At 41.7% G+C, this 15438-nt stretch overlaps 1 protein-coding gene across 1 annotated transcript; it reads right to left on the bottom strand.

Annotated features, from left to right (window-relative positions):
* Positions 1 to 9139: 9139 nt before the first annotated feature.
* On the bottom strand, positions 9140 to 12840 carry LOC132644099 (uncharacterized). The gene is made up of 7 exons (XM_060360656.1): positions 12598 to 12840; positions 12367 to 12526; positions 12172 to 12325; positions 10677 to 11734; positions 10474 to 10631; positions 9727 to 10233; positions 9140 to 9622 (listed from the first exon to the last, which is right to left on the bottom strand). The coding sequence occupies exons 1-7, from the start codon at positions 12838 to 12840 to the stop codon at positions 9140 to 9142; spliced, it is 2763 nt and encodes a 920-aa protein (XP_060216639.1).
* Positions 12841 to 15438: the final 2598 nt, after the last annotated feature.

Below are 15438 nucleotides of genomic sequence, written 5' to 3'. Positions count from 1 at the left end.
ACCTTGGGTCATTTACCGACTATCATGACGATGAAAGTTCATCCAGAACTAATAGATGTGTTAACCGGACATTGGGATGATAAGGAAATGTTATTCCGCTTCGATGAAATTGAGATGACTCCAACCTTAGAAGAAATTAGAGATGCCATAGCCACCAATGGAACCTGTCTAAGGAGACGACACAAACCAGATCACCACCTGTTGTTTCCGCAAAGGCCCATAGTCGGCCAAATCATGAAGTTCTTTGCACTAACTTAGGCGCCCTGGGCGCGAGGTCCTACGGTAACCTTTAGGGATTTGTATCGGAGATTCGGAGATGCCACAAGATATACTCTGTACCAGATAGAGTTCAAGAGTAGGGAGGAGTGGGAAGTTGTTAGACCTTGGCAATCGCCATAGCTTTACTGGGCATTATGGTAGTTCCATAGGGGGATTCGATGGCCATAGACACCCGAGTGATCTACTTAGCCCATGCTATTTTCCACGGTATAACCAAGGACCAAAAGACGAGGTACTTTGATTTAGCAGCCATCATTCTAGCAGACATCTTTCGGGCATTAGACAAATGCCAAAGTTGTTTTCGATACATGCAAGGATGTAGCACGGATTCTAGAGGAAACGGATCCGGTGACAATCAGAATGGAGATGTCCCAAGCACGGCTACAGATTAAGACCACCCTTCGGTGAGTGAAGAAAGCCAGAACTAGCCAAGCCTCAACATCAGCTGTTGGAGGAGAATCTTGCTGATTTACTGCTTTATCTTGTCAGCTTTAATCATCTTTGTAATCCCTTCGGGGAAGATATTTTATTATTATAATATGATGATTTTTCGGGGCAATAGTTCACCTTCACAAATGGCTCTTACATGCTTCAATCTATTAGGATAGCCTTAACTCAAAAAGGTTTTAGGAACACGAGTAGTGTAAATATCTGCTAAAATTACATGAATGCTTACTACGTGTTTCACATGTCTACTTACTATGTGTGCTATCATATATTCAAGCTTGAATACATTTGATCCGATGGTCTAAAACTACATATCAAAAGGAAAACCAATGGTTTAAACTTACCCAAATTTATCTCCATTAAAGGGTTGACTTGCCATGGCAAACAAAGGAGAACAAGAGACGCGAACTTTGGGAGAAACAGTGGAGACGCTAAGAGACAAAGTACTACAAATGGAAAAGAACCTCCAAGAGATAGAGAGGAAGATCGAGGAAGTGGACCGGCTGCTGGAGATGGTTAGGAATCCACCTGAGGGCATACCCCAGGAACAGTACTATGGGAATGTCCCGGAAGAAGTAAGGGAGTTAGTGCTGAACTATATACCACTGGAGAGGAGGCCCATGACTCCTAGAGAAGGGACTCCAGGGGGAAGGGAGGAAATCCAAAGAGCTAGATCAGATAATTGGGTGACAGACCCTCAAGAGGAATCAGAGCATCAACAGGAAGCCTCTGAACCGGTAGAGAAAGAAGAGCTGGAGGAAGAGGAGAAAGATCCTCAGAATATGGAGGGATAGGAATCAGGGCCCGTTAACATGGAAGATGAGGAGGAAGAAGAACCATTCGGGATGTTCCCTGAGTTCATAGAATTTGAGAATGAGGAAAATGAAGAATCTGACTACTATGCCCCGACCAACGAGGGGTCTGACTTTTATGCACTATCACCCACAATGGTGCCTGCCACCTCCACCATGGCATCTGAGAATTTCGGAAGGGTAGGCCCCTCTGAACCTGCTTGGTGGGGAATCACCTTCAAAGCCCGTTTCTCGCCATTTAGAGTAGCCCCACAGCCTGTTACCTGTAAGGAGGTGTATGAAAATATGGTCACCACAGGAGTGCCTTGTACTACCAGGGTTAGGTTGCCGCCGCCCGAGTTAGTTTTTGCATACAAGAGTTGTCTGTTCCACCTCAACCAGGCTGGTCACACCCTTAATGAGTGCTTGGGGTTGAGAAGAAGAATTTGCAGTCTGATGGATGATAGGATCATCGGGACTTTATGGGGGCCACACACCCTACTAGTCCATGATCCTATCACCCCTGGAGAGGGAGTCATCGCTACCACTTAAATCTGGCGGTATGATTTCACGATCTTCAAGGAATCATATGCCTGCATATTATCAACAATAGATAGTAAGAGAAAGATCAGACTCGTGGATCCTGCCCACGACCCCACACCATTAGAGCCTAACAGGAACAAGTTTTGTTTGTATCATACAAGAGCTATGGGGCATGACATAGAAGAGCGCTATGTCTTCAAGCTCGAACTGGAACATAAGATCGGTACCGGAGAGATCTTGGACATCCTATCACCACAGTACTGAGAAGGGAAAAGGACGAGAGAGATCAAGTTCGTAAGGACAGCGACTCGCGGAGCAACATTTTTGGGTAGTTAGTAGGTGTCCCCATTTTTGCACATAAAAAGTTACCCCCCTCCCCATAAATATTGTAAGGAACCGCGCCGACCTGACGTCCCTAGTCTGGGGATGTCTTTAGTTAGATTTAGCTTAAAGGATACTTAGGATATATAGGTATCCTTCTTTTATAGAACGAACTATGATACCCTACATAATATAAATTACAATCTGCCCCCCCCCCCCCCCCCCCCCCCCAATTGATTGACTTCTATATCAAGGGAGAGTTTACCGTGGTAAGTCAGCCATAAAGCCCATTGGACTAAGATCCACCCAAACAATCATTAGCCCACAAATACCCGAACCTTTATGAAAGAGGATCAAAAGTGTTCAAGCTTAATGTGTGTCTTTATGTGCTATGTGCGCATTAAATATCAATATGTGATATCTTATTTTTGTACTTTACGACCAGTAACTAACATTATCTACCGTTGAGTTATTCTTGTCTTATAGAACGAGGCCAATTAGCGTAGCACTGAAAGCTGGCATACTTTACAAGATCAAAGGCCGTGTTAGCATCTCTCGTAGACAAAGGCAAAGATAAGATGACTGCTACTCCCGATAACGGAACTGAACTCGCTCTCCACGAAGGGGATGCCCAAGACCCACAGGAGGTGTCATCTCAAGAAGATGTGATTGCAACGTTACTGACTGCCGTGACGGAGCTCCAAGAAAAGGTAGCCAGGAGTGAAGCCGCAAAAACATGCAAGGACGCCTCGACAGAGGAAAGAAGGCCTTCTCCTCCATTCCCTTCCCTAAGCTCGCCAATACCCGATCATTTTTCCATATACCCACCAGGAACCATCCCACCTCTAGTAAGCTCCACCAACCTAAATCATGTTGCACCTTCTTACCACACTCCTCCCCCAGAAAAATACACTCAAGTCCCAGGGACTATCCACTCAGTTCCTTCTTACTAGGTTCCTCATTTCATTAGGCCGGCAGGCCAATCGTGTGCTCCAGCTCCACCAACTGGGCAAACCACCACTTCACCACCCAACCATACCGCCACTAGGTCTCGTTCTTCACTCCCAACATCCCCAGCGAATGCTCTCCGGGGCACAAGGAACTAGACCATTAAGAAGAAATGGAAAAAGCCTAGAGAGCTGAGCAAGATAAGCGGGAAAGAGATATGGAGAAAAAGATGGAAGAATTACTGGAGAAGTCCAACAGATCTGTAAGAAACGCTACAGGCCTAAGATATGATGACCTATGCATGCACCCAGATTTAGACCTACCAGAAGGGTTCAAAATCCCAAAATTTTAAAAAATTAAACGGAGTAGGTAATCCCAAGGCACACCTCCGATCCTACTGTGATCAATTGGTTGGAGTGAAAAAAAATGAACCGCTGATCATGTGACTATTCAGTCGTAGCCTGACTGGAGAAGCCGTTGAATGGTACGCAACTCAAGATATACGGCAAGGGCATGTCTGGGAAGACATGGCGGAATCCTTCATGGAAAGGTATCGCTTCAACGTCGAAACAGAGCCCGACCGCTTTTATCTGGAAAAGGTGAAACAGAAATCAACAGAAAACTACAGGGAATTTGCCAGCAGGTGGAGGGCCGAGGCGGCCCTAGTACATCCTCCAATGTGTGAAGGAGAGCTAGTCTCTGTGTTCATCAGATCCCAAGAACCTGATTTCTACGACAGAATGTTGTCTATGGTCGGAAGACCGTTTGCTGAATTGGTCAAAATGGGAGAGGCTATAGAAGGTGGCCTCAAATTTGGGAAAATAGTTAGCGTCTTCAACAAGACATCGGGGCAAGCTGTTTCAGGAATCCTCCACAAGAAGCAAAAGGATGTGGCCAGCATATCCCATACCCCAAATCCAAGCCTAAAAGAACTATAATCCAACCACATAGCTGCACCCCTTATAAATTATCCAACACCTATGTACTACGCACAACCCAACTTTACCGCCACTGTAACAGTTTACACAGCTTCGCCTACTGTCCGTGTATCCGCTCCTACCTACCAAGCACCACCCCAACAGAATTATCACCCAAATAACACACCACAAGCATATCAACCACCACAAGCCTATCAAAATCAGCCACCACCCCCAACATACAATGCTCTATGTCCTGCGTTTGAAAGGAGGCCAGTAAGAGAGTTCACCACACTCCTCGAGCCTAGGGCTCGACTCTTCGAAAGGATATTGGTCGCGGGTTTAATTCGGAAGGTTCCGCCGAAACTAGCATAGCCGAACAATAGATTCTACTTGGCCGATCAGACTTGCGCCTATAATTCAGGAGGAAATGGGCACAGAACTAAAGATTGTATAAATCTCAAGCACAAAATCCAAGATCTAATTGACAAGAGAGAAATCATCTTAGAAATTGCAGCTCCCAATGTGAACACAAACCCATTGCCCAATCATGGAAACAACGGAGTCCACATGATTAAAAAAAATTAAGATTGGGAAGCTTGCAGAGCATTAATCCCCAAAGTGTTCGAATCCTTAGAGCACACAGTGGCCTCTCTCACACTCCAGCAGTGCCCAAATTTCAAGGTTCTGGTCCCAACACCGGAAACCACGACAATGACACCAAGATTCAAAGCCCTGATTCCCGCACCCATGGTGGCTCAGGTGGCACAACCGGACGGTCCCATAAAGCTCATTACTGCACAAGCGGCCATGACCCAAGGCATGACCTACTCTAGAAAATCCGGAAGAATTAGCTCAGAATGCTGCAAGAAAGGAAAACACCCAAAAGTGGGCGATAACTGTAGGAGAAGCTGAAGACTTCTGGAGGCGTATGGAGCCGAAAGATTACTCCATTATCGAACACTTGAAGAAACACCCGTGCAAATATCGGTGCTATCATTGCTAGCCAGCTCCCCATCACACAGGTAAGCTCTCACGAGAGTATTGGATGAAGCACACGTACCAGCCGGTACAAGCAATGAGGACCAGGCTGGGATCTGCCCCTCTAAAGAAGATCTGCCGGCAGAAGGAACCGCTCACAACAGAGCCCTTAACGTCACTATGAAATACCACAGTAAAGCAATAGGGAGGGTGTTGGTGGATAATGGACCAGGCCTCAATACTTGCCCTGTCACCACATTGACCCAACTCGGCTGCGACGTAAGCAAGATTCGCTAAAGTGGAACGAATGTCAGAGGGTTTGACGGGTCTCTCAGTGATTCCCTTGGAGAGATAGACCTACAAATCTAGGTTGGACCCGCATCCTTCACATCAGAATTTTAGGTTATGACAATCATTGCCAACTACAATATGGTCTTGGGGAGACCATGGAAACACTCCGCCGGTGCGATCACGTCAACCCTGCACCAAGCCATGAAGTTTGAATGGCAAAGACAGGAACCTGTTGTGGCAGCTAAGAAGGATAATCAGAAATATCCCTACAATATCGTTCCTATGATCGAACGGAGCCCTCACACGCCAAACTTTCATGTGGTGAAATATGTTAGGGCCCCCATGTAGAGGAAGAGGTTGGTAGGCCCATGCCAGCTATCTACAGAATGATTGCCTCCACTATGCTGAAAAACAGCTTCAAACTAAGCAAAGGCCTAGGAAGATACCTTGGAGGGATAACGTAGCCTGTCCCAATCCCAAAAGAAAACTACCATCTCGGTCTAAGGTATGCTCCTAGTGAAGACGAGTTCGGGCAGTAAAAAAGGAGCTTAAAACAAGGAACTTGCCGCGTCCAATTTTGGGTCTGTACTAGTCATTCCCCAGAAAGATGTCAACGCTGAACAAAAAAGAAATGGATGGGAGCCTCGAGTCGCTATTTCAAGAAGAGGGATGCTACATGGTCATTGAAGAGAACCAGGATACTCCTGATGCACGCAGTCTAAGGACAGGGGATAGCCTGAACAATTGGAAAAGGAGCTTAAAACAAGGAACTTGCCGCGTCCAATTTTGGGTCTGTACCAGTCATTCCCCAGAAAGATGTCGACGCTGAACAAAGAAGAAATGGATGGGAGCCTCGAGTCGCTATTTCAAGAAGAGGGATGCTACATGGTCATTGAAGAGAACCAGGATACTTCTGATGCACGCAGTCTAAGGACAGGGGAGAGCCTGAACAATTGGACGTCCACCCTACTCTTGGTTCTTTGGTAGAGAGATGGATTTTTCCTTAAAACCTTTTTGCTAAAAAACGGTGACATCGGCCGAGGCCCGAAGGATCACCTTTTTCCTAAATTACTTCGTAATGTATAAAAATGGAAATGGTCCGACGTTGTTCCGAACCAGGACCACGGTTGTAGCCAATTGCTTTTGAATTAATGAGAAGCCTCGATTTTCACAAAATAGCTATTTTTATCAGATAATAATAATAATAAAGGTTTTCTAACTAAATGCGCATAATAGGTAATAATAAACCTAACCTTAATCTGCCTCGCCTTTTCAGTAATAACTGTAACAAAACAACTAAAAACGTCACGACGTGTCGTGAAATAAACGAGGAAAATGGGCCGCAGGAATATGAGGAGTGCGATCAATCAACAATGATGCCAGAAGGACTGGAAGAAGAATTGGAAGAGTTGGAAGAAAACGGAAAACCAAATATGGATGAGACTGAGGTAATCAACCTCAGTGATGAGGAGAACGTCAAGGAGACGCGAATCAGTGCCTACTTTTGGGAGCTCCACAAAGAGAAGAGCTCGCGAATCTATTAAAGGAATATGTATACGTCTTCACCTAGTCATATGCAGATATGCCGGGCTTGATCACGAAGATTGTAGCTCACACATTGCCTATCAAGGAGGGCTTCGCGCGAGTTAAGCAAAAGACTCAGACATTTATGCCTCGCCTGAGTATTAGGATTTTTTTTTTTTGAATGAAAACCACCAAACCCAGTTTGGCAGTGTTTTATTAAAATAGAAGGTTTTCTGTACAAGAAAGGAAAAAATAAAACAAATAAACAAAGATCGTAAAAACAGAAAAGAAATGTAAACTACATCCAAAGACTATATAGAAGCTTGTCTACTGCAGATCCTCTGGCCTTGACTTGACACTATCTCAAACACCTATAATATCTCACTAGATGCTATGCTTCAAAGTCAAACTGAATGCATATTTAGGCTCCAAGATGGAGTAGAATTCTTCCATTTTTCTTCAGATGCAGCTGTTATCTCTTTGACTTTATGTTGCATTTTGTTTGCCATTGTCTCTAGTTTCCTGAATGAACAAATCTTTAGAAGTATTACAAAAGAATGACCATCATGCTAATACCACTCTTGTAATCCTGCTAAAGTCACTTTCATACAAGTACATGTTGCTATTCATCGCATGTTGAAATTTAGCCTTGTTGCTGCTACTGTTCTCCAAAGTTGCTATTAATCTCCAGGGATGTAATGATCCTTAGCTTTCTTGATTATCATGTATGGGATATGTGACTTCTCTGTGTTAAGAATTTGCCTTACTTTCACATGAAGTGAAGTGAAATTATGAAAATGGTGATCACCTGCAAAATTAAAAGCATAGTTAGTTAAAAAATCAGCCAGGCCATTTCCTTCTCTCAGAACATGCTCCACCCTCACTTCCTTATCCCTTATTAGTCTTGAAATATCATTTATGATCATTGATATACTCCATGGAGCCTCCCACTGTCCAGTTAAGATCATCTTCATAGTCATAGAATTTGTTTCCATCATCACTGGTAACAAACTGTGTGTAACACAATACTTAAGACTCTCATGTAGTGCCATTGCTTCAGCCACCAAATTTGAGCCATCTGATATTCTTCTTGCTACTGCAAACTGGAAATCACCTGCTGCATCTCTAATACAAAAGGCCACAGAGCTTGGTCGAGGATTTCCCTAGAAGCTCCATCAGAATTAAATTTCAACCACCCTGGCATAGGAAATTCCCATTTCACTATCTTGCTCACAATTCTTGGCATGTATGCTTCAAAAAATTGTAGGATTTGAGGTATGCATCTTGGTAAGTTGTGCTGTCATAGAAACCTCAGTCTACACATTTGATATATGATCATGTTGATCTCATAAATCACTTTGTTGATGGACATCTTTCCTCCATGTAGCACTATATTCCTCCACTTCCATATCTGCCACATGGTGACCATTGGAATAGCTTTAATTATAGCTCTGAACTTTGAGGGCCAATCTGCATTCCACCAGACCTGAAGAACCTGCTTGACTCGCTGAAACTGTGTTGCGATGCGCACAACAGTTTTAACATATGTCCAAACTTTTGTAGCAACATTTCCTGTAACAAACAAGTGATCCACAGTTTCATATTGCCTATGATCACAGCAGTAACATCTTGCCTCAGTATCTATCCCAATCCTTTTTACTACCTCTCCAACTGGTATTTTAAACTTCCACAACTCTAGAAGAAGAAGGATATCTTAAAAGATACACCTGATATCCACAAGTTCTTAAAGACATCTGACTTGACTGCTTTTCTCCTCAGACGTTCCCATGCAGTACCTACTGTGAATTTGCCTAAAGTTGTCATCATCTATCTTGGCCTATCCCACTCTTCTTTTGGTTCATGAAAGTACAATTCCTCTAATAATTGTTGCAGTCTTCCTATGTTCAAACCATCCTGCAGCATAAGTTCTTTTACATCTTGAATACCTTCATCTATCACAAAATCATCAGGAATAATGTGATATAGAGCCCCTAGCTTTGTCCAGTTGTCAAACCATACATATGCAGTTCCACTCCTTGGCTCCCACCATATTTCATGTTCTATATTATATCTAGCCTCTATCATTGCCTTCCATACTTAAGAACCTCCCTTCCACTGCACATTCTGAGGACTGTGCCTTTTGCAGTATTTGATCCACATGTAGTTTTCCCATAGAGTATTTGTTGTCCTGAATTTCCACCAAAGTTTTGCACATAAGGCTTTAGATACATCAAATATACATCTAAAGCCCACTCCTCCTTCCTCTTTTTGCATACACAAGTTTAAGTATGATGACCAATGTCTTCTTCTGCCTTTCTCACTATTATTCCAGAAGAATCTTGCAAATATTTTATGCAGATCATTGATAACACATTTTGGAGGTTTGATAGCTAAAAACAGATGTATTGGCATGCTCATTAGAACATTAGTGATCAAAACAACTTTTCCTCCAAATGATAGCAATCTTCCTTTCCAAGTCTGCAGCCTATTCTTGACTTTCTTAATCAGATCATTATAATCAGCTTTCCTCTTCCTTGAATGTGTGACAGACAACCCAAATATGTAAAAGGAAAAGTGCCTCTTGTAAAACCAGTAATGTTCTCCACTTGTTGTATCAACACATTAGACACTTTACTGCATACATAGAAGGAACTCTTGCCTTGGTTGATAAGTTGGCCTGATACCTGCTCATAGTAATGTAATACCTCCATGATCAGCTCCAAAGACCTAGAATCGGCAAATGAATAAATTATTTTGTCATCTGCATATGCAAGATGATTCAGACTTGCACTCCATTTGGGCATTCCATAGCTTCTAAACTCATTGTTCTTAAATAAAGAGTTCAAAGCTCTAGATAAAACTTCAGCAGATAAGATGAACAAAGCAGGAAAGAGTGGATCTCCTTGTTTTACACCCCTGGTGGAGTGGAAAAAACCAGAAGCTTGGCCATTAAGGAGTATGGAATACCACTTATTTGCTATCAACCTCCAAACCATATCTATGAACACTTCTGCAAATCCCATCTTCCTTAAAACTCTGATCAAGTAACTCCATGATACCCTATCATATGCTTTGGCCATGTCAAGCTTAAGCACTACATTAGCTGGTTCTCCCATTAGTCTAATGTCAGTCACAACTTCTTGAGTTAGTAGGACATTTTCAATGATACATCTGCCCTTAACAAAACCATACTGGTTAGGAGATATCAGAAAAGGTAAAAAGCCTTCTAGATTATCTTAAACCACTCTAGAGATAACCTTGTTGATGAAGTTACTGAGATTGATTGGTCTCATATCGGCAAAAGTCTCAATGCTATTGTTCTTTGGTAATAGTACCAGGTTGGTATGTGTTATTGACTTAGGAAGAGTCTTCCCATCAAAGAAAGCTTTCACAACATTGTATACATCATCACCTACAATGTCCCAACATACCTGATAAAATATTCCAATCATACCATCTGGACCACCAGCACTATCTGCAGATGATTCAAACACAACCTTCTTCACCTCCTCCAAAGTTGGCATGCTTACCAGTTGATTGTTAGTATCCTGATCAACCATACTAGGAACATGTTGTAGCAAATCAAAGCCTAATGGATCAACCTCTTAAGAGAACTACTGCAGATAAAATTTACAAGCTTCTTCTGCCAAAAGTGAATCCCCTTTTATCCATATCCCTTGCTGATTCTGAATTCTTTTGATCTGCAGTCTCTTTCTCCTACCATTCACAATACTGTGAAAATACCTTGTATTCCTGTCTCCTTCAGCAAAACTTGTCATATATGACTTTTGTCTCCAAAATTCTTCCTCATAGTGAACATACTTCTTCAATTTTGCTTGTGCTTGCTGTAGCACCATCCTATTCATAGGAGAAGAATCCTCTTCATATAATTTTTCTTTAATTCTCTCCACCTCTTCCCTTACTATTAACTGCTTGAAAATATCACCAAAAGCTGACTTACTCCATGCAGATAATGCAGTTTTCACTTTCTTCAACTTTAACTTAAAGCTGATAAACTCATCACTTTCAAAATCTGTGCTCCATGCCTGATTAACCACCTCTAAGAATGATTCATGTTCTGTCCAGAATTTCAGAAATCTAAAAGGCTTCCTTATGTGATGTGAGATTTCACCACAAGTAAATAATAAAAGGGCATGGTCTGAGCCAGTTCTAGATAAATGTTCCACTTCCATATGTACAAACCAATCCTGTAGTTTGGAGTTTGCAATCATTCTATCCAATCTCTTGAAAATACATTCACTACCTGCCTTCCCATTCCACCAAGTAAACAGACTCCCCTTATAATTGATGTCAAACAGCTCACATGAGTTAATGCAAAATGCAAAATCTTCATATTCATTTGGAAAAACAGGTAAACCACCAATCTTCTCATCTTTACTCATAATGACATTGAAGTCACCCCCTACCAACCACGGCAAGTCCATGTGATCATCCAAACTATACAGACTATCCCATAAACGGATTATTTCCATATGATCACACTTTGAATATACCATTGTTACCATCAGTGACTTATTCCACTCTTGGAACAACAACTTTACAGTTATTTGTTGTTCTAGATCCTGCATGATCTCTACATCCATATTATCATTCACAAAGAACCATAATTTACCATTGTAGTTGTAGTGGGCATATCTCATGCCTAGCCTCCTTCTAAATCTCTGAATATGCCTAGAGTGTTGAAAAGGCTCCATTAAAGCTATAATGGAAAATTTATGATGTCTGTGCAGCATTTGGACTCTGTGAAAAACTTGCTGTGTGTTCACAAACTTGATATTCCAAAAGAGTGTTTTCATCATCATTTAAAAATAGGCTTACAACCTCTCTTTGGTACTACTCTTATAGGAATAGTAACTGTAATTACTTGTTTCTTTCCCTTCTTGGTGCCTTTCTGTCAAGATCTTGGTGCCTTTCTGTCTAGATCTTGGAGAGATGCCAGCTTATTTTACCACATTACTAAGAACCTGCTCCACGGAAGCCTCTTCTTCACTTTCTTTGAATTTTTTTTGCCCTCATCTTTTTCCACCTCAGCTCCCACATTAATATTATGAGAGATCACATCATGCAATTCCTTCAAAGGATATTGTTTTCTTTGGTTGACCAGTTACTGCACATTGTCCTTTTCCACTTGTATAACTGCCAACTCCTTCATCGCCTCCCTCTCAGGAGGAAACGAACTAATGCCATTGTTATTAATAGAGATGCTCAAATTTCCATCATTCATATTATTATCAGAAGACAAATCAACTTCCTGGATTGAGCCTGAGACAAAGGTGGGATACATAATCTCTTTTTTTTTTTACTATCTGCAACCACCAACTCCCCCCCGGCATTTGCAAACCTGTCAGCACCCTCAGTCTGCATTTCTTCCCCACATGAGTCTAAATCATGTAAATCATCAATGTTGTCTCCTAGCCCCATCTTCTCATGTGTACCATCACCATCTTGAACCTTTTCTTCAGCCTGAATATGTTCCATCATAAATTCTGAGGCATGTCCATCCTTAGGAAAAATATGGCCTGTAGATTTCTCACATGCATTTTTTTTATGAGGTCCTGATACCTTTCAACTTTGTCCTCTAAATCTTTGCCAGCATCATCTAACTCAATAGCAATGACACCTTCATTAACCCTTTCTCCCACACTTTTATGCCCATCTTTTGTTTCCTGAACTGATTGTTCAGCATTTGGATACATTTTTCTTTCTGTATCTTTGATGTTATCTTCTCCTTCATTGACTGCCACACAAGGTTCCAGACTCTGATCATGCTCCTCCATTCCTTTCTTATCAAATGGTTGAGCAGCTTCTTCCTTGCCATTTTCTACCTTCTTGACTAACACATAAGTGTCATCTGTTGTCACGCCCCGAACCTGGGCCTGGATGTAACACGGCACCCGGTGCCTGACTGTATGTGACCGAGCGAACCACCTGACTGGCTGAATCAACATGTGATATCAAAAACATAACTGAATGTGGAAACAACTAAACACATGCTGATATACTAAAGGACTGACTAAAATCATAGTGCGGAAAATACTTAGACAATCTGAAATATCTGAACGTAGCCAACATGGCTTAAACCAAAACATCTGAACAACTGCCAACATGGCAAACATAATAAATATTTGACTTTCTGAACTGTGTCTATGAAGCCTCTAAGAGTACTGAATGATAGAGTTGTCTATAAACTGAAATAACTGGATAGCTGACAATGCCCCGAAGGAATTTGGGGCTCACCAGTAGCTGATACGTGCACTCCTAAATAGATGAGTCATTAACCTGTATATCGTTGCCTGCATCGCGAGATGCGATGCAGGCCCCCAAGCAATAAAAGGGACATCAGCACATTTGGATTGTACTGGTATGTAAAGTAACTGAAGCAATAAAATACTGGAACTTAAACTGAAACTGGAACTGAACTAAACAGGAAAGCAAGAAGCTGAAGTACTCCCTGTTCTGGATGAAGAATCACCTGTAAAACTGTAAATATAACTGTGGCCTAGGGCCCAAATAATGTGCACAAAAGCTGTGGCCTCTGGCCCAAGCAATACGTATGCACAAACTGTGGCCTAGGGGCCAAAAGTACAGATACATGTGTTGAACATTAACAATTTACAAAACTGAGACTGGCTATAGCTCATAGCATGATAACTGTTTCTGATTATGGGACTCTTGCAAATAACTGGTTATACACTGACTGAGACTCATGTGATAATAATGCATAAGTCTATAAAGATTGCGTGCTGAGTTCATGATGTGCAAAGTCACAACCACGAACGAATTCTGTAACTGGAACCCTAGAAGATAACATTTCTATATCATGTCATGAAACTAGGGCTAAACTATGTTCTGAGTCAAATTGCTGACAAGCATGAATAATGAGGCGTAGGGAGAATTATGAATATTCCCTAACGTAGATAGTTAGCCTCACATACCTTAATTCCAGCCTTTGAGCGTAATACAATGTTCGTCACCCTTTTCAACTTTGATCTATATCAATACAAGTCAAAGGGATTCTATGTTAGCAATAACATGCTTTGGTCATCTAAGCATTTTATCAAACACTTAGTGGGCATGAAGCTCCACAATCTCCATTAATGGTGATTTCTTCACCCAATTCCCATTCTATTACTTCTAGGTGATTCTACAATCTTAATTAGATGTAATTAACATCATTCTTCATCACCCATATGAATACAACAATCCCAAGTCAACAATCCAAAAACCCTAGCATAGTTCAAATAATTCTCTTTATCAAACCCTTTTACTATTCTACCAAGAACTCATCAACACTTTAATCATCATGATAAAGTCATGAAACTTACCTTAGATAGTGGTTGAACAAGTCTTGAGTGGAGTTACTCCTCTAGCACCAAAATCCTACTTCACTTCCCTTGGGTTTTCTTGAATTAGATGAACTTTGGCTAGGTTTCATACACTTGGGTTCATGGATTTGGTGTTATTGATCATGGATTTCCCTTGAATTTTCTTGTGGATGAATGTTAGAGAGTATTTTAGAGGTTTTCTTGACCAAGAATGATGAAAAATATGATTTTGGTCGAGTTGGGTCTTATTTAAAGTAGTCCAGAAAATTCTGGACAAAATCTCTCTGGCAAACTTTGCGGCGGAACTGCGGGGCCGCATGTCGTGTTTGCGGGCCGCATCTTGCGCCGCAAAGTGTGACAGAGGGTGATATTCTGCCGAACAGTCTGTCGTAAAATGGCCATAACCTTTTGTGCATAGCTGTGTTCAAGACCCATAATATACCGTTGGAAAGCTATTTCAAAGGGCTACAACTTTCATCAAGGAAGTTGTCCCAAATTCTCAATTACTAAAGGGGTTATGGTCGTTGGAAGTAAGACATTCTATAAACTCACATGCAAACATGCCCCGTAGAGTGGCTTCCCACTTTTCTTTGCCCAAAGAAATTTCTTATGACTTAATTGGTTTTCAAAACACTTCTTATACCCCTCATATTGGTTCCATTATATTATCATCTTATGAGTCAAACTTTCGCCCGAAGCTACGAGGTGTTACAATATCTCCCCCTTGGGATCATTCGTCCTCGAATGATAAGCATTCGGGATTCTACAAAAATTTCGCCAGAGTTTCCCCTGTAATATGGCACTACCAACCTGTCACAACAACCCATAATATCATTGCCTCACAGGGCTACATCACAATAGCACTATAAATTTGCCACACACGACCCAAAGCATGAAAAGAAAGCTTACATACCTCAAAATCTTGGTGCTTCATCATAAATCTCTTCTGCGGGCTGAAACAAATGCGGGTACATGGATTTCATATCCTCCTTGTTATGTCCCGTGTTTCGTATAAGTGAAAGTCGAGAAATAAATAAGGCTTGTGTGTTA

Source organism: Lycium barbarum, chromosome 6 (assembly GCF_019175385.1).
Source record: "Lycium barbarum isolate Lr01 chromosome 6, ASM1917538v2, whole genome shotgun sequence".
Lineage (NCBI taxonomy): Eukaryota > Viridiplantae > Streptophyta > Magnoliopsida > Solanales > Solanaceae > Lycium > Lycium barbarum.
This window is presented reverse-complemented; position numbering and strand designations above follow the sequence as displayed.

What these genes read in the sequence shown, in the direction of transcription:
- LOC132644099 (XM_060360656.1), bottom strand. Translation starts at nt 12,840, where the DNA reads ATGGAGGAGCATGATCAGAGTCTGGAACCTTGTGTGGCAGTCAATGAA. An exon ending in GGAGTTGGTGGTTGCAGATA is followed by an intron (nt 12,326 to 12,366) that starts GTAAAAAAAAAA and finishes CCTTTGTCTCAG; the next exon opens with GCTCAATCCAGGAAGTTGAT. An exon ending in TATTACATTACTATGAGCAG is followed by an intron (nt 9,623 to 9,726) that starts GTATCAGGCCAA and finishes TGGTTTTACAAG; the next exon opens with AGGCACTTTTCCTTTTACAT.